General features: G+C 36.2%; 1 protein-coding gene across 1 annotated transcript in view; it reads left to right on the forward strand.

The window, feature by feature from the left end:
* The window catches only part of Sik2 (Salt-inducible kinase 2), a 47,176-nt gene that overhangs the window by 26,692 nt on the left and 979 nt on the right, over positions 1-19,505 (forward strand). Inside the window, exons 4-9 of the mRNA XM_013317541.1 lie at positions 1,080-1,195; positions 2,098-2,268; positions 2,620-2,743; positions 15,498-15,724; positions 16,650-16,858; positions 17,052-19,431. Coding sequence (XP_013172995.1) covers positions 1,080-1,195; positions 2,098-2,268; positions 2,620-2,743; positions 15,498-15,724; positions 16,650-16,858; positions 17,052-19,431 — 3,227 coding nt within the window. The remainder of the gene's footprint in view (positions 1-1,079; positions 1,196-2,097; positions 2,269-2,619; positions 2,744-15,497; positions 15,725-16,649; positions 16,859-17,051; positions 19,432-19,505) is intronic.

Genomic DNA, 19,505 nt, shown 5'->3' on the forward strand with positions numbered 1-19,505 from the left:
CTTTGTCATTCTAAAAATAATTACATTAAGAAATTAATTTCAAAGGCACAATCATTAGCTTTTCAAGGCCTATAAATATGACAGTTTGAAATCTATTTCTATAGTTTGTCTGTTTGTTTTACTAAATAATTTCAATTTCTCCTTTCCTTGTCAAAATCAAGATTAGAGACCACCAATACCGCTAATTAGTGATTCGCTGTTTAAAAATTAAGTAAACCAGTAGCTCAGTTATTAGTCTACTAATTACCTTTTAATTCATATATTTTGTGACTAATAAAGACTTTTCACGGTTAAACTAAGGTCAGAGGACGTTAAAATAACCTCTACAAACTATCATTGGATATACTGTTTGTATTTAAAACGTCTACATGGCTGTCTAGGTATTTATTGGAGGTCGTCCTTGTCTCTAACCCTGGCCCCTAACAATTAAATTAGACGATTTAATTAGAAAAACTTTATGTCTACATTTTATTTATTCAATTAATTGTAATTTTCTATTTCAATTAAACTGTTTGGTACTTGTTTTAAAAAGATTTTTTTACTAATTTAAATCTTCACTTTATTATTATCATCATCGGTTCACTATATGTCCGCACTGAGGGGCTCGGAGCGTACCCTATATTAGGGGATGAGTAGGCCATAGTTAACCACGCGGGCCCAGTGCGAGTTTGTTGAGTTTACCGATATCTTTGAATTTCTTCGCAGATATGTGCAGGCGCATAACGATATTTTCCTTCACCCTAAGAACCTTTGATAAAATGTACATATCTAAATCGAAAATCACATTGGTACATGGCGTTATTCAAACCCAGGACTATTACAAGTCAAGTGCTTAACCCCTGAGCAACTGACGCTCTCTTTTAATTTTATTTCATTTATATTGTGTGTATTGTTTAGTTGTTTAACCTTGATACATTAATTTAAATAAATTCTATCGAGGCTTGACGAGGATAATGTTTGTCTAGATTATATGTCCGTTCCGCTATGACTTGGTCACTGGCTTGTACAATTGAGAAGAGTAAGGTGTATTTGATTACTATTATTACAATTTATATTAAAAGCAAAATATTTGTCAACAGATTATATCGCAAGGTATGGTCGTATGGCGGAGCAGGCCGCGCGTCGGAAGTTCTGGCAGATTCTCTCCGCCGTCGAATACTGTCACGAGAGGCGGATCGTGCATCGGGACCTTAAGGTATAAACAGCTGCATGACACAATACTTGTTGTAGATCCAATATCTACAGATACAGTATGTACTATATATGTAGATATTGTATTGTACCAATGGTAAAATCTGAGTGTCGCCATCATACGTGTTACTACGATATGCACGCATCTTTTTAGAAACATCCTGTACATAATCTGCCGATACCGGACAATAGCAATAAATAAATAGACAGATATGTACAGTTGATGTAGATATTGTATTGCATTGATGTCTGTCTATAGGATGTATTTAAAAAGATATACGTGCCACCGTAGTAACACGTAAGATGGTGACACCCGGGTTTTGCCATTGGTTCATATTGCGCAGCATAATCCATTATGACCTCAAATGAATCGTCACACAAATTGTTTTTGGACACATCATTGGAATTTCTATTCGATAGTTTTTGAATTTTAAAACAAGCGAAAGATATAATGAGTAAATATGTTTCTAGGTTTTTTTTTATTTAACTAAGTCTCTTTTCTTTGTTATTTAAATACTATTTAATTGTTTTATACTTTGTTAAAATTTATTATCATTCACCATTCGCTCATGAAATCAGCATTTTTAATATGTGCTACGATATTTTTTTTGTATTTTTTTGATTTAAATGTAAACCTATAGTGACTTGAAATTCGTCTTTATATGTATGTTATTACAAATTGTGCTGTTAGCTAACCTTACAGCTTAGTAAAGGCCTGAACGTAAGTAATTCAGCCTTGACGGATGTACTATAAAGTACACGTGTATCTCGAAACGTAAATAAACAATTACGTTAACAATAAGACTTATATTCTTTCTTTGTGATAAACAAGTATTTGTGATAAGTATTTCGTAATCTTTAATAAAACAAGTAAACCGTATTAACTAATATCTGAATCACTGACAGGCGGAGAACCTGCTATTGGACGCGAACATGAATATAAAGATCGCGGACTTCGGGTTCAGTAACTACTACGCTGCGGGTGAGCTGCTTGCCACGTGGTGCGGCTCGCCGCCCTACGCAGCACCTGAGGTCTTCGAGGGCAAGAGATATACAGGCCCTGAAATTGACATATGGGTACGGTAACACTGCTAAGTTGTATTCACCGAAAATTGTTATAGTGCAAACAGTTCTAGTATTCACTTGCAAAATTTTAGTTTACCACTGCCATATTCACAGAAGTAAATGGTTGCTAAAGGCTACTTAACGATGAGTACGGCATTGAACACTAAATCAAATTATATAGTTATTTTAGCAGTCGCTCCATCTTAACCTCATATAGTGGTTTCGATATCACAGACAAAACACAAGATTAATTGTTTTCTACCTTCCCTCCGCACCCTTTTTAGGTGGTGGCTTACTCCTTTATTCCTCCAAAAAATTATTTCTGCCTTTTTGCGAAGTACTTATAAGGTTATGTTATTGCAGAGCCTCGGGGTGGTGCTATACGTGCTAGTTTGCGGCGCACTGCCATTCGACGGCTCCACGCTCCAGTCGCTGCGGGATCGCGTGCTCTCAGGAAGATTTAGGATACCTTACTTCATGAGCGAAGGTAAGTTTCTTTTTTTAAGCCTTCATACAAATTTTAAATCTGCAATAGTACCCGTGATATAGTGACATTCGAACTTTATGGCTACTCGCAATTTCGTACGATAGAATAGGAGCGACCATACATTTTGAATCTTATTTTACCTTTCGTATAATTTTTTTTATACAACAATGATGTATGCGTACCATAGTATTCTACGTCACGGCGACATTTGTGAGCTGAATATTTTAAAACCATCTTTCATTTAATACAGAATTATTACTAATCATAATAGAAGCTCGAAGCAAGAGCACTTAGAAAATGGGAACGCTAGAGTACCACGTAACTTCATTACGTCGCTTCGTTCCTAGGAAATGTTCAAAAGCTTTGCCATTAGCTTATATAAATGTATATTTCTTTAACAACTTTTACATTTATAACTATACCACAAATATGTAATTAAATGTATGCAAAATAGCATGAAACATAAATAAATTTTTAGTCAAAATTTATATATTTTTAATTGCTATTAAATCGGTATTAGATTAATTAAAAACTAATACTTTTATTGGCTTTTATTGTGTAAAAAAAAATCTTCTGTAATGTATGTTCTTGTAAGTTCACAAATATAAGCAAATATAAAATTCAAATGATAATTTAAAATTTAAATACACAAGAACAGTAACAAAAATCAATTCTATTATAATACTTTTTACGTTCATGTCGTGTTCTACGTGTGAAATACGTGAACTTAGTAACGAGTAACAAAGTTAATGCGATGCCCTAGCGACATTGGATTAAGTCTGTAGCAAAACTAATTTACCTTATCACGGCTTCCTACGAGATTGACTATGCGTCGGATAACCAACTCCGTTTATTACTTTCTAGTATGTTCATCTAGATTGTTCTAGAAAGTTCTGTCACTATCCAGTTGGCATCGCTTTACGTAACGTTAATTGGATTTACTAGTACTTGTCTTAAAATCGAAATGGTCGTGAAGTTTTTGTTTATGCTATTTTTTCTTACTTATTATTTCTTGTCTTTTATGGCTGGAAATACTTTTTGGTCATTATAAAGTGAGGTTCAGTGAATAACGCTATTCAAATACAATAGACTTTAGACCGATATGCAAATTGTAAATCGGATGTTATTTAAAATGAGAAATAATATTTAAAATTACTTTAGTTTAAAAAAATCATTTAAATATAGAAATATATTTAACTGAAACTATACCTTAAATATTGAACACAATTAAAGTTTCCATCCCGAGATGGTAATAACATAGCTTTCGTAGGTCCCCTAAACTCTTACGTTTAATGATTACTTTTAGTCGCTAAGTGTTATACTAAATTTACAGTAAGGGTCTCTCTTAAAGTACACTTAAAAATTCTGAATACTGCTGTCAAATATTATGTAGATGATTTTCAATTTGTCAAAAGGATTCAACAAAGTAGTACAAAATTTTGGTTAACAAATCTCTCCCGGGATATAAAGATTGACCTATGTATATTTTATGCAGAAGAAAATTCGCATGAAATCGGTTACCAAGATAATCGTATTCGTTTCAAGTCACCAGATATCGTGTTTTAAATTGCAAACAACCGACCGATGTACTACTTGTATATTTCTATAGCTTTTGAAATTCAGATATCTGTGATGTTATTGATGTTTTATGCGTACAATCTAAATGTACACTTAGCGGGGAAACTATTTATTTTGTTTGCAGTATTTTGATATTAAAACAATTTTTACGACTGAGTTTTGTGTTGGAAATATATTAAACTTTTTATTCAACTTGTACAATTGGTAAATTCAGTTTATAATTTTGTCACATCGTATATCAAATGACTTCACTGAAATGGGTAAAGCCTGCTACACACCTACAGTTTAACTATGCAGATTCGAATTGTACAGTTTAAACTAAAAGTGTGGAGCTTAAGAAATAAATAGCCTCGACTGTATGTTTGCAAGGCATAACTCACATTCGGCACGGCCGCGAGCGTGCAATTCTCGTGTCGGAGCGTAATTACAAAAGATCTGTTGTTGTAGTCACATGCTTGGACGCGCTGATTGAATGCTACGGGCCATCGTGGTCGTGGGGTCGACGCTCGTGGAATGCGATTTACAACGCCAAATACAAATACATCCCTACTCTATATAATGCCGTTTTGTTATAATCTTAAGAAAACCAACCAATTTGATTAAACTCGGTACGTCTTTTAATATTTCACAAGAGATATGACACTTCTCGTTGAATGGGGTTACTCTTGTTCGTTGTGACGTGAATAAAAAGATAAAACCTTTTTATTAGTGACTTAAATAACGTGTGTGTTATAAAGAAGTACCTGGTATAAAATTCTCCAATCAATCATTGCGCCTTAGTATGAAATACCTACACTAAGTGCGTCCCTTAGTTTTCCTCTTTGAATGTGACTCATAATAATATGAGTGTCACTAGCAGCAATGGCATTAATCAATTATTGTGTCGTAAACATCTTTAAAGTTTAAAAATTTACATATAATTATACATTTCCATTCGCAAACGAAAATTTACGGATATCCGAATAATTATTGTTCATAAATAAAAAACGAAGGTGTACGCGTAAAGGGTTTTTTACGATCATGTTTCGAGGTGATGTAAATTGAGGTCAAGACACAGTTCTTAAATTAATTTTCCCTTCCTATCTATTTTCATTCTCATAAAAATACGTTGGAATCCCTTGTACTAATACCACATTTATGACAATGGCAATAAATGCATTAAATTAACGAAAATAAATTATTCAAACTTTCGTGAGACATTTCGATAAACTTATATAAAAAAGGCTAAAAACAGTCACGTTTTTTGAGTGTTTTAGCTGTTTTAATGTAAATTTACGAATATAGTTTATTGACATATCCTTCTAAAACATTATAAATGACTATAGACATTATAAATGCGAAAGATTAGATAGGTAGGTGGATGAATGGATGTTTGTGAGAAGGTATCCGCAGAACGAATCAATAGATCTTGATGAAAATTGGCATTGATGTCTTGAACAACACATAGGCTACTAATTAAGTTTTTTGTTTGTAGACGACATGTAAATCTTTTTACAAAGGCTTTTAACATAAAAATCGTACATTTAAATCCGCCTTAAATGAACATGTGACATCTACAAGAAGCAAGACTTGAGTACTAAATGGAAAATCTGTGCCCAGAGTTTTAGATTACTCGTATCATTTTTTTATGTACGGTTTAAGCTGGTGATATGCAAAATAATTTTGTCAATATTGAATTACATAATGCTATTTTTAGTTTGTTCGCTAACAAGGCTACTTTTTGAGTTAACTTTTCTGGTTGTATAAACAGCGTGGGACGCGGGTAAAAGTATCTTGCAGAGCTTTGAGTAAACTGTGTTAACAAGTACGATTTTGTGGAAAAACACGGACCGAACAGGCATCTGCGAAGAGAATTCTTTTAATAAAAACAAACCGGTAACGTTCGAAGCGAATTCCTTTTGAATTTTCGCATTCAAACATAATTTTCATTGTGTTTTTCACCATTTATTGTTCGTTCTATACGCTTTATAAGTAGCTGTGATTGAAATAGTTTGGTATCTGACATATAAAGTTACGATCGGAGAACAATTGTAGTTAATAAAGGTAGTTTTGGTATGGCTACATTCCAATACATTAGAATAAAAGAGGATAAAAAAAAAATTATCATGTTTTTTTTACATATTCCATACAAGAATCATTCATCCGAAAAACATTCATAAAGCAACACTAGCTGTCGCCCGCGACTCCGTCCGCGCGTGTTAATAAAACAACATAATTAAAAACCTATGCGCTCTTCCAGACTATGTTCTACATCTTTGCCAAATTCAGTCAGAATTCAGAGATCCATGCAGTCGTTTTGAAAATACTTTCTAACAAATATCCTTCCATCCATCCAAATATTCGTATTAGTATGATAGCGTCATTATAAATATTTGTTATCATTAAACGAATTCCTAATGAGTGTGATCAACACAAATATTATCGTTCGACAAATTTTGTCTTCACAGAGTAAATAAACAAGTGATAAATTTATTTTAGTTTAATGAGATTCCTGACAGTAAACGCGATACGATACATAGTTGAGTCGCGTCTTAAACGTTTTGCTAACGAGCTTGGTACATATATAGAGTATACACACGTGATCTAAGGCGTAGTATTCACGTCTAGTCGTGTAGTAAAACGTTTCATATTTGTAAATTACAAACTGAATTTACAAATGATTACACGTGGCGTTTGTGACGTCAAATTGTGTCTTACTCAAAATATTTATAACAAGACTTTTCCGTGATTGATGTGGCCGTAGGTTTGCACAATTAACACAATTTAAACAAATACACTCTCATTAGTTTAGAACGCGAATTAGATATTCCATTAACCGTGGTTTTAGAACAAAATCTGTTTAAAACATATTGTTATCTCTGTTTTGTCTAAGATAATGACAGGGATGAAGATGTTTTATACAGAGATTATAGTCACAGAAAGCAATAATTAATGCTGCACGGTTAACCAACTGAAAAACGAAGGTTGATGTCATGGAACAATACAAATTAAACCTTTAAAAAACCACAAAATTTGGACTTCAAAATTATTTTCGTAGCAAGATTTCTTTCGCATCAATAGCCAATTAGCTTCTGTATACGATAGGTTTTTAATGACAGCGACCTACTTCACATCAATAAGTAGAGTGAGTCAGAAACCTAGCGATCGTGAAAGCAATGCAATCGATATGTTTAATCATTTACGTCAGCGATTTGTTCAGTCGTGCATACTCTGCGTAGCGTTGATTTTGCTGACCGTGTAAACAATTTTCCTATCCACCGTCATATTTCCACACATGTGAAGGCAATGGATTGCAAACAAGGAAGTGTGAAAGACGGTCTTATAGCTGGGATTTATATTGCCTGTTACCAAAGGCAAACTATCTTAGAAAATATTTGTACTTCAAGAAATCTTTTTGAAACAATAGGAATTCTAGGATTTTTGCTTTTATAGTTTTCTTACTGTATTCATTATTGCATATTTTTAGGTTACTTTTAATGCATTTTAGGTTCAGAAACCAACGAAAAGTGGCGCATAAATCACGATGTGTTTACGAAATCTAACATTAATAATTAGAAATCTATAGATTTAGGCGTATTTAATTAACAATTATTATTTTTATCTTGTAAAATATTAATTAAAAACATAATGACTACATAGATTGTGCAAGATGCCACTAATTAAAGTGCATGCTCATCACGAGAACATCCTCGTACGTCTTACGTAATTACAATTGTTTACGGATAATTATACTCATTTAAAATAAAAATATCCGCTGTTTAAAAATAAATAACAGATAAACAAATGTGTGAAAAACGTATTTTTTTAAATCATGAAGCACACGTATAAAAACTCTATTGTTTTGTTATCTATGTGTTTTAAAAGAGAATGAATAGAAAGTCGATGTAAATGAGACAAATCTTTTGAAGTAAAATATTGGTGCTATTAAAAATACAAATCGAGACTTTCTTATTCAATTTGTTTGTTACTAGCTTTTACCCGCGTCTTCGTTTGCGTAGAATTCACGTAGAAATCGTAGTAAACACCCGGGGATAGTGTAGCTTCCCGAGAGTAAAAGAATTTTTCAAATCGATTACGCAGTGTCGGAGCCTTTTAATGTTACCAAAGAAAGAAATAATTAAGTATATTCTCTTTAATATATTAATTAGTATAGAATACACTGGCATTCTTTTAAATCGATTCATATAAAAATTATATTTGTAAAAACTGTATTAAAACTTACTACTGCAAATTTTTTGTCATGAGGAATAATTTTATTTTTACGCCAAAAGTTTGATCATAAAATGAAATACATGTTTCTGGTAAACTAGAAACACGCGACGAAATGTACATAGTGCCAAACCATTAAATGGAAAACACATCAAAGAACAGTTTTTATAACACGAGCGAAAGCAATAAAACATAGTTCAACGCTGGTTACTTTATTATTAACCTCATCCTCTTGTTCGAAAATTTATAAATCTATTTTATACAAAAGTACAATATTAAATACTATTTGTGCATTTAAGTAATATACTTATTTTTTTTTACAAAAGCGTGATATTTTATTTTCAAAATAATTCAAAAAATATTTAAAATAAATGCAACTTAAATCATAAGGGGTTTTTCCTCAATCTTAACTCACCTTAAATTAATTGTTTTTTTTTCTATTTGATGATGTTCCAATGTTAAACTACCTTTAGGAGTGTCTTAATGTTAATGTTATTTAAAAGCTAAAAAAAACAAATCTTGCAGATTATTGCAACAAATTACTTTAAAAAAATAGTTACTTTTATAGCTATGGTATCGTTAAGTGTTTACTTTTTTCTTCATTGATCGAGCACGTGCTGCTCTATGACGGTTGCGCCAGAAATAGTATCCATTGACGCTGGCTACGTAAACGTTTCATGAAGTGGAAACAGTACCTTTGACGTAAGAAATGATAATCAATTTTGAAGGAACTCAGATGAAAATGGAATAGTTAAGTCACTTTTAATATTAAAAAATAAACGTATTGTTATTTTAAATTTTCTTGTTCTCGCTAACATTCACGCAATTTATCGATGTCGGCAATTACTAATTAGGAGCAATTCGGAGGCTCTTCGTCAGAGTGGAACTGGTATTATTTCGCGGTCGGCCGTCTCTCACTTTTTAATCGACTTCTTTTGTTTCTTCACGTGACTTTAGAAGTGTATTTAAGAAACGTTGAAGTTTTCAAGTATTTTATACTTAATGAATGAACGATACTTGGGAGGCTTTCTATTATGCCAGCAATTCAGAAGTAATCACTTTTAAAGTAGAAAATAAAACACCTAGTAATTTTAGGTCTAGTATGTTTAATCTATATGAAAATGAATTGCTGTTCGTTAGTCTCGCTAAAACTCAAGAACAGCAGAATGGATTTATCTAATCTTGGTCTTGAATTGTTCGTGGAGGTTTAGGGAAGGTTTAAAAGTTGAGAAAAATCAAATAATTGCCGGGAACTAATTAATTTGGTTTTCATTCAACGCGGACGGAATCGCGAGCGACAGCTAGTCGATAATATAAAACAAGCTCCTGTCAATGGTTTATTTTCACAAAGAGTTCCAATTCCAGTAAAAAGTATTTATATTATTAAATAATAATTTCAGCTGTATAACCTTGTACGTGTTATTTCAAATGAAGACATATTTTGTCTCAAATATTCATAACATAGCATGTTCCACCGATGTATTGTATTCCCTAACGAAAACTGTATTCACGTTTCATTTCAGTCTTTACGTGTCTAGACATATACCTAAGGTAGACATTATGTTTTTTAATTATTCAATAGTTATATGTGTAACCGTTAAATTGTAAACCTCGCTGGTTTATTATGAAGAGTTTTGTACTGAAATAAACATGTAATTTATTAGGTTATAAAGAGTTCATTCAGGTCATAATTTCTGTTATGACTAGTAAGATACTAAACCAACGATTTTTACACTTTTACAGTAACATAGATATATCTCTGAAGACTTGACCTTGCTCGACTAACATTGCACAAATGGGTATCAGCGGGAAAAATCTCACTGGTTACGTGACATGCCTGCACAGTGCTTCGTAAACGATTGTAAATACGATTGCCGACTTACATGCCCTAAGTATTTCTGTCGTATCAATACTTACGACCCTTGTTAAAATTACAATTTATGCAACCAAAATACCTATAAAAAGAAAAAAAACTAGAACATGTGTCATGGCCATAATGGTATTTCTTAATTTGAAACTCCAGTCTTTCAGGAACAGATTTAGGCTTGTAAGAAAAAACTTAAGCAACTACAGATTTTGGAATTCATTAAGTAAGGTCCTAGCATACTACTCTTGGATTTCCAAGTCCTTTATCTCGTGTTGATGCTAAATGGTACTTTAAATAACGTCTATAATTAAAAAAAAATTATAAGTTATAAGACTGATTTTATCAGTAACCGTAGCTCTAGCCACCTGCGAATAACAAAACAGGTGCAGTACGAAATTTATTTTATAAAAGATATCTACCATAGCCAGTTTTTATAAAGAAAAAAGACGCTTTAAATAAAAGAGTTAGTCGGCAGGAAACAAGATGGCGGCACATGAACAGCTGATGCAGACCCCTGTTACGAAACGAGAACGTTTTATACTCTACACTCTAGCACGGCTTTTGCCAGAAATGGTTTTTGTTTTTCAATTTTTTTGCATTATTTTTGTACATTTGGATGACTAAGAGTTTATGTTATGAGGAGGGATGATGATCATATAAACAAAAAGTAATGAGATTAAATGTGGATGGCTACTAAGGTAGAGGAAGACAAAAGAAAGTATGGATGGATTGTGTGAAAGAGGATATACGTAAGAAGGGGATAGATTCAGATATGACGGCTGATAGAGATGTATGGAGGAGCAGTACTTGCTGTGCCGACCCACCGTAGGGATAAGGGCAGGTTGATGATAATGACTAAGAGTTTATCTAATATTGCTTTACAAAAGTACAATTTTGTAACTTGGTATCTTTTTACGGTTTATTTTCATTTATGAGCCTTGCCCGCGGTTATAAAACTTCGCACCCTATAAAGATCTGATATTTATGTATTAGCTGTTATGAATAATTCATTTGTAATAATAGAAAGTTCGCGTAGCGGAAAATTTAGTCACACTCGTAGATTCAATATTTTCTGTATCAACATACGTGATAATATTTTTTTTCGTTACTATAATATATGATTCAATATCTTACTAATATTATAAATGCGATTGTTCGGGTGGATGGATGGATGGAAGTATGTTTATTAGAAGGTACCTCCAGAACGTCTACATGGATCTTGCTGAAATTTGGCATTGATGTAGAACATAGTCTAGAAGGACACATAGGTTACTAATTAAATTTTTAATATTCGCGCAGACGAAGTAACGGGCGACAGCTAGTATATCATATTTATTACTTTTATTTGTAAAATTATTCGGATTTAACAAGGTCACAAATAATTACTAACTGAAATATAAACCTTAGAAAAATAACCGAATACACCTTATTCGGTTATTTTTTGGAAATATTGTAATGTAAACAACACTGGGTGATTTTACCGCCAAAGAGACTTTAAGAGGATTTCTAACACGCTTCAGTTTTATGCTCTGAACGCTCCGCCTTTAAAGTTTATGACGGAGTTCTTTAAAGTAAAAAAGTTAAATTTCCAAAAAATATAATATATTATACGAAAACAGGACAGACATTGTATCCGTATCTATAGATCAAATTCTAATGTTTTTCAAAATATACTTATTTATACTAATATTTTAATTAAAAAATTGTTGTGGTTGCGGATTCGAGTCAAAAGATAACAAGACTAATTTGGTGTGTTTTTTCCATTGCGGTAAATAAGTGTTGGCAGAGTCGGATTATTACGCACGGTCTGTCGTCACTTCGTCCCCTCACCCCCTCGCCCGCATCGGAGGATATGAAAATGTATTTTCTTTCAAAGTCAAATCGCTCAGGCGGTGCGGCGTTGACGTCAGCCGTTCTCTGGCTTTCGATATTAACATACGAATATCCCTTTTGTTATTGTGAAAATTATCTCATGGTATTTTTATGAAAATTATTTTAGATATTTGTTATTTATTGACTGAATCAGCAGGGTATTTATATCGAAATTACGTGCAATATTCACGAACGTCATAAGAATAGTATCAAACCCGTTATTCTATCCAAAAATGTTATAAAATGATTATTACTAGATAATTAATTATTTATATAAAAAGTTATCTACATAGGCTTGTTAAATTAAAAGTTAGAGGTAAAAGCCGGAAATTATTAGGTGTGCTTCGCACGCTTTCGTAACGGTAAAACTTTTAAATGAATAAGAATGAAAAAGGTAGTTTAACTTTTTGTATTATATATAAAAAACTAACAGTACTTATATTATAATTAAAAATAAACTATCATAGATGCAGTCCAGATTTCACAAAAAAATTAAAATGTATTTAGCACTCTTATTTACCTATTGCGTAATACATTTTTTTTACAGTTTGTTGCAAAAGTCCATATTTCAACTCTTAACAGACTGAAGTGTACACAAAAAGTGTTTGCGTTTGCTTTCATCAGGTGCCCCCTTGACGCGACCGTTCAATAACTTGTGAATCATTTGTGCTACATACGATACGATTCGTTGTACATACATACCCAAACTCTGTCGTCATTAAATTAATTTTGACAATAACGACAGTTTATATGCGTCAACTCATATATGGTGTGTTTACATCGTGTTTATGGGCCATCATTAATGGCTGGCGGCCAAGGGAATGACGGCCGTCCGCGGCGTCTGAACGTCGACTCGTATCTCGTAAAATCGCACAAGTTCACGGAGCCATCATGGCCGCCTGACTTTCCACCGCTTTATTAAATAACACCCGCACATTTTTCACTCGATTACGTCAATGGTCAGGCGGACCGCGCACGATATTTGCGTTCGAACGCGATATTATTAGCATCGCCTGGCGAAAACTTTACCACTCATCGGTTTTATTTTAGAAGAGATGCGAGGGAAGGTAAATAAAATAGTACGGAATTACTCTGGGTTGTTGCGCGGTGTGTTTTGTTTGCGCGCCGAAGTGCAGGATTCGGCCGTTCGACGGGCCGCGATCTATTTCCGAACGCAACGAAACGGTTAAGCGATTATTTATATTCGAATTCGTCACTGCAATTGCAAACTATATTTTGTTAAAACTAACTAAAGACCGAATGCTGAGAATGAAGTGTTTACATTAGATTTATTTTCGGCCCGTGGGGGATTTATGTTTTGCCGGCGTCATCCGGTTTGGGCGCATGAAAGCAATTATCGATATTTTATTTAGAATGACGCATGATACGTTGATGCTTTTATAATGGGGACAATTTATAGAATTAACGTAATTAAACTTTGTACGAAATTAGCGAGGCAGCCGGGTTTTGCTTACAAATGTCTGCATTAGCCGGCGGAATTAAATTTTCCTCATGTCGGCACGAATACGTATGCTTAATTAAGTATCATATGTTATATTTGCAATGTTTTCATTAGTTATCATTAATTTAAATTCAAGTTGGATTCGTAAATATAGGATATACATTAGCCAATGAAAATGGAAACCTTTTTAAATATTTGCATTTAAAGTGCTACTTTGTGCTATGATATTTTTCCCGACTGATTTGATACGTTTATAAAAGTTTTTAATTGTGATATTGTTACATTTATTAATTAACAAAATACAAATAACTATTTAGAATTAACAATAATACTGAACAATTCAATGCAAACAACATTTTAATTAAGAACACAAATAACAAGAACCTTTGTTGTTTTTATGGAAAAATAGCTAATATTTATGTAACATTAACTTCCGAAGCAACATAATTGAATAGAAAAAAATATATAAATATTCCTCCAATATCCAATATCCATTTCATTTGAAATGAAAAACATATTCAATAAAGAATATTGCCTTGTTTATATTGATATTTTTTAATAAACCTCATCTTTATAGAATTACTATTTATGGTACCTAATATTTTATTGGTATGCAAAATTGGATAGACGGCTGTTTCCAGTCGGAACAATTGATCGGTAGGCCGATTCTCAATTAATAAAAGTAAGAGTCATAGAGACAGTCCCTTAGTGTACATTTAATTTGAGAAATCTATACTAGGTTACTCTTTAAATAACTATTTAACTAATTTGATTGTGGCATTTAGATGTTTTATTTTACAGAGAATAGTAGCGTTTTAATCAACGATCCGATGTTGAGTTTCCCGGCTTATGTTATAATGGAAATACGTCATTTCCTGGCCCGGTTCCCCCTGACCTTTAGCGAGGCTGAGTCCGCCGCCCTGACATATGACGTCACAACGAGCTTTACTTACATCTAACGGTTTTCGCCTTGGCTTGATCTAATACTATATACAAAGTTATTTTCGATATTTACGTCAGGAAGGCTTTTTATAATACTGTTTATTTATAACTTGTACTAAAATATTCTGGTTTTTAAACGTACACCGTTTATTCTGTACTGAATAAATCTCCTTTTTTGACCAGTTTTAGGAAAAAAATTTGGAACGGTGGACTAATATCTTAACCAGAATTAAATATCCTTGTATTAGCAAAACTTTGAATTAAACATCAAATGCAGGATATTCAACGGATAATTTTTTGCATAACTCATACGGCTGAAAGTACATAAATTGTTATGTAAAAAAAAAGTTATGCCACTAAGTATGTAGTCGTTAACACTGGTCTCGTCATTCCAAAAGCCGTCGTATCATTAAACCTCGGGTTTTACGATTACGTGCGCCATATTCGCTTAAATCTCTGATGGCTATCGTACTTCTCTGCCAATTTTCGCTAATGCAGCTGAGAGATAATTTCTGAAGCGCCTGTTAAAGGCGTTTAAATTTCATATCGCCCGAGCCGACAGGGCTCAGCCCTGGCCTGATTTAAACCGTATTTAGAGGATAGGGCTGCGCAAAATGTTAACTCGCCCATTTATTTTTATCGACAAAATAATGTCTTAACTTTGAAGACTTAAATATTATAATAGAACACATAAAAATTTACCTTTTAGTAGACGAGGCTAACAATACGATTAACCAATTTAAAGTTACTGATAAGAAAATATAGGATAGGAATCAAATTATTATTAAAAGTGAATCTTCATAATTAAATTTTTTTATTTTCAGAATGCGAATCCCTGATCCGGAAGATGCTCGTCTTGGAACCTATGAAGCGGTACACTATTGAGCAGATAAAGAAGCACCGGTGGATGTCGACGGAGCCCTATACCGCACCGACGGTGGTTCCCGACCCGGTCCGAAGCCCTGCACATACATCTACACATAACGAGCCCAATGAGCAAGTGCTACGACTAATGCAGAGCTTAGGAATCGACCCTATTAAAACAAAAGAGGTATATAACCTTACGTATATTATTTATAATGATACTGAACGCTTTTGCACAGAGACTGAAAATATATAATTTTGTTATATAGATGTTTTTAAAAGCTATCGCGACAACTCACGCAAAAGTTGCATGTAAAATTGCGCTTTATACGCATTCAATAATACAACGAATCAGTTGTCCAAATGCACAAGTTGAAAGTAAAATTGGTAGCCTTACCGCAAGCGCTGTACAACGCCAGTAACTTAGATTAAAAATGGAAAAATTATTTACAATGATATTTAGGAACTAACACACAATAAGGCTTTCATCGTTATTTACAAGAAAAAGTACCATTTTATATTATGGGACTTTATGGTCTCTGTGGAAAATCAATATGAAATTTCTTTTATGTCCTTATTTCCTATGGCAAATAACCCTAACCTTGGTCCACTAGTAACTAAAAGAAGAAGAAGAACCCTAACCTTCACAATAGTATAGTATAATAATAGTAGAGCATTGATGATATATTAATCAAATAGAAATATGTATCAGAATAATCCAATGTGTAAAATGACAGCTATCTCAAAGTATAAAAATCTTGTCACACTAAGATTTGCGCACATGATAAATTATCTCGCTGCTTTTCGTAGTTCACCTGTCGACATTTATGTCACTCACATAGTCAATTACGTGAAACAAAATGGCACTCATTCCCGATTGCATTGTACTCAACGATTTCAGTTTATTTGTCTTTAGTGATATTTATAATCAGACTACCTGCCTTTTCTTAAATACACTTGGACAATACTATTATGAGGGAACAAAGCCAAAATGTATCAATTATTTAGACACGAGCAATGCGCACGCTAAACTAACAAAGACGTGTAAACTTAAAGTCTGCTTGGGCTTTATTTGGGCTGGTGGTTCAGTTGGGGTAATTTTTGATCTGCAGAGTCTTCGCTCAAACAGTTACGATCATCACGCGGCGATATACCTGCTGCTGCTGGAGCGTTTAAGGGCGCGCGCGGCGGGGGGCGCTAGTGCGGCCGCGGGGGTTGCAGGGGGTGCGGAGGGTCGCCGTCCCTCGCGCCGCCCCTCCTCCGTGGCCGACCAGGCACTAGCGAGGGAGCTGCACGACGCTAGGCGAGAACATCATAACAGGTGTGTGGCTTGTAATTTTAGATTTTTATAAAAAAGATCTGTCTGTAAGACTTTCTCAACAGTTCCACTTAAAATCGGAAACGATTATGAACTTTAAATCACTATCGTTGGCGCCAACTTGGTCACAAGTTAGAGACTAACGGATCAAATTATTTGAGAAAAAAAATAACGTGCAACTTCAATTTAATTTCAGATTATTACATGCGGGGGAGGTTCAAACGAGGGATTATAGAGCGACGCCGACCATCCCGTCAGTGTCAGGTGACGCATCTTCTGCAGAAACGCAACGGCTGCTGTCGCTAGCCGGCGTTAACATGACCGAGCAGCGTCTCCTGCAGCGCAACTCCGACCCCACCGAACCCCACAGGAGTTTTTTGGTCAGCAGCCTCGACGTGCCGCCGAGGAGCCACGAAACCGAGTCTACGAGGCTGCTTACCATGAGAAACATCGACGTCGCCCAATCCAATCAGAGATTGGGCACGAAACTCGCGGAAAACTTACCCGCGCACAGGCTGCTCGGCACGACCTACGAACAGCAACAGAATATATTGAAGCAGTCCAGCGAGGACTGTCGGCGACTTCTGCAGCAGTCGACCACAGTCGGACCCGATACCAACAAGGCAAACGAAGGCGCCAGACTGCTAACCTCTTCCAGTTTTGATTCAAAATGTGCTATCGACGGCGGACGGTCGGCCGCCACCGACCACAGCGTCATTGCAACCTTCCTACAAAATTCCGCTTCGGCGACTAATTTCAATTCGGACACCGTCAAGCTACCGAATTCGACTACCTTTACTATGTGCTCGGAAGCAGCCAAACTTATGAATACTCTACAACAATCTCCTTTGCCTTTAAAAGGCACCGTCAATCTCAGCACGAGTCCTATACCTACTCAATTTGCGGACACGAAGTTGAGTAGCGTTCTGGAGCAGCCGAAGCCGCTGGAGTCGACGAGGCTCGTAGCTCAGGCTCAGCAGCAGGATCTAAATCGTTTGCAAACGTGCACGCCGCCCTTCAAGGATTACATGAATCATCATTTGAACTCGTACTCATATTTACAAGGAGGCGTCGCGCCCCCGATGGCGACCGCGGGAGAAGGGAACGCTGCCGTAACATCAACCGCAGGCGATTTATTTCAGAACGCCTTATACAGGCCGGATAGCAAGTTTTCTCTGAATAGGTATACGACTAGTCAAGCGTATGCACAGATGCATCCTAGCACTGCCGCCGAGACGTCCAAATTTCAACAGCAGTACTCTTCGTCGACGGACGAGGGCTGCGAGACGGACATGGAGGACGTGCCCGCGGCGCCGGCCGCGCACCGCCTCGCCTCCTACGCCAGCTCCAGCTCCAGCAGCGGCGTCGTCACTTTTTTTAATAACAAAAGTTTAAGTCAAAACCTGAGCTGCGATTCTTCCCAAAGCAATTTCTCGACTTTCGAAAGCCTAGACTATCAACTCTCGGATTGTTCCAGCGAGTTGGCGAGCAGTTTGCCCAGTTGCACGTCCAACGAGGATAAATTGGCTTACGAGAACAACTCTCTAGTTAATACTAGTCCGATGCATCCATGCGTATATATATCCTCGTATAACAGTAAAACTCCCGGCACGGGGTTCATAGCCCGACATAATCCCATCAACTACCAGTCGTCCAACAAGAGCTGCCAGAGAACGATGAACCGAAGCCCTGTCGACTTTAGGGAGGGGCGCCGCGCCAGCGATGGCCTCGTCGCGCAACAAGCGGCGCAGTCTAGCGACCCGCAAAAAAATAGTTTAGCCTTCAACAGTCAAAGGTTGAATGAAAACTGTAAGGCGAAGGGAGTCCTCGAGTTGCATCTCGTGCAAAAGGAGGCGCAGAAACTAAAGACTCAGTACCAATCGACGATCCCGGCAGAGGAGATGACGCAACGCCAGCTCCAGCACAACCAGTTCGCGGCGAGCTTTTGCTCGCCATACCAGGACACTAAGAACCCGACGCCGAAACGAATCAGCCTGCCCGAAAGTTTCAACTACTCGAGCACGTCCCCCCCGATGCCCGCCAGCCCCAAGATGATGGCGCAACTGCAGGAGCCGGAGCTGCAGCACGCAGGCGCAGCGCCGCCAAGCAAGCCGCCGCTTCAGCAGCAGCTCATGCAGCACCGCCTGTACCAGCAGAAGCGACAACTGCTGCAGAAGCAAATGACGCCGCCAAGCATGTCGGCACATGACGCAAACGCTCTGCATTCTCTGCACTCGCTGCACTCGCTGCAGGTCGGCCTCAGCCGACGACACATGCTGCGACAGCAGAGTTACAAGATCGCACAGCAGCAACAAATTCTACCTCCGCTACCGTTAACCGAGACGGAGAATCGTGACCTGCTAGCGTTCCAGGCCATCGTGGAGGACCCGAATAGAACTATTAAAAAAACAGATGATAATCAGGAAGATATGTCGAAATTTGCATATCAGGGGTCGATGGAAATAAGCATAGTGAACAAGGATAGGTTGGGCAACGAGAACTGGTCCAACCTGCCGTCCAGCTTGCAGACCGCCTGTCAGATCTCGGAGTTGTCCGGGCGGCGGGAAGTGCGGGAGGTACGTGAGGGTCGGGAGGGGGAGCGCGAGAGTCTGGAGCCGGCGCTGTGGGCGGGGCAGTGGGGCGGGGGCCT

The sequence above is a fragment of the Papilio xuthus genome, unplaced genomic scaffold, assembly GCF_000836235.2.
Source record: "Papilio xuthus unplaced genomic scaffold, Pxut_1.1 DF826938.1, whole genome shotgun sequence".
Taxonomy (NCBI): Eukaryota; Metazoa; Arthropoda; class Insecta; order Lepidoptera; family Papilionidae; genus Papilio; species Papilio xuthus.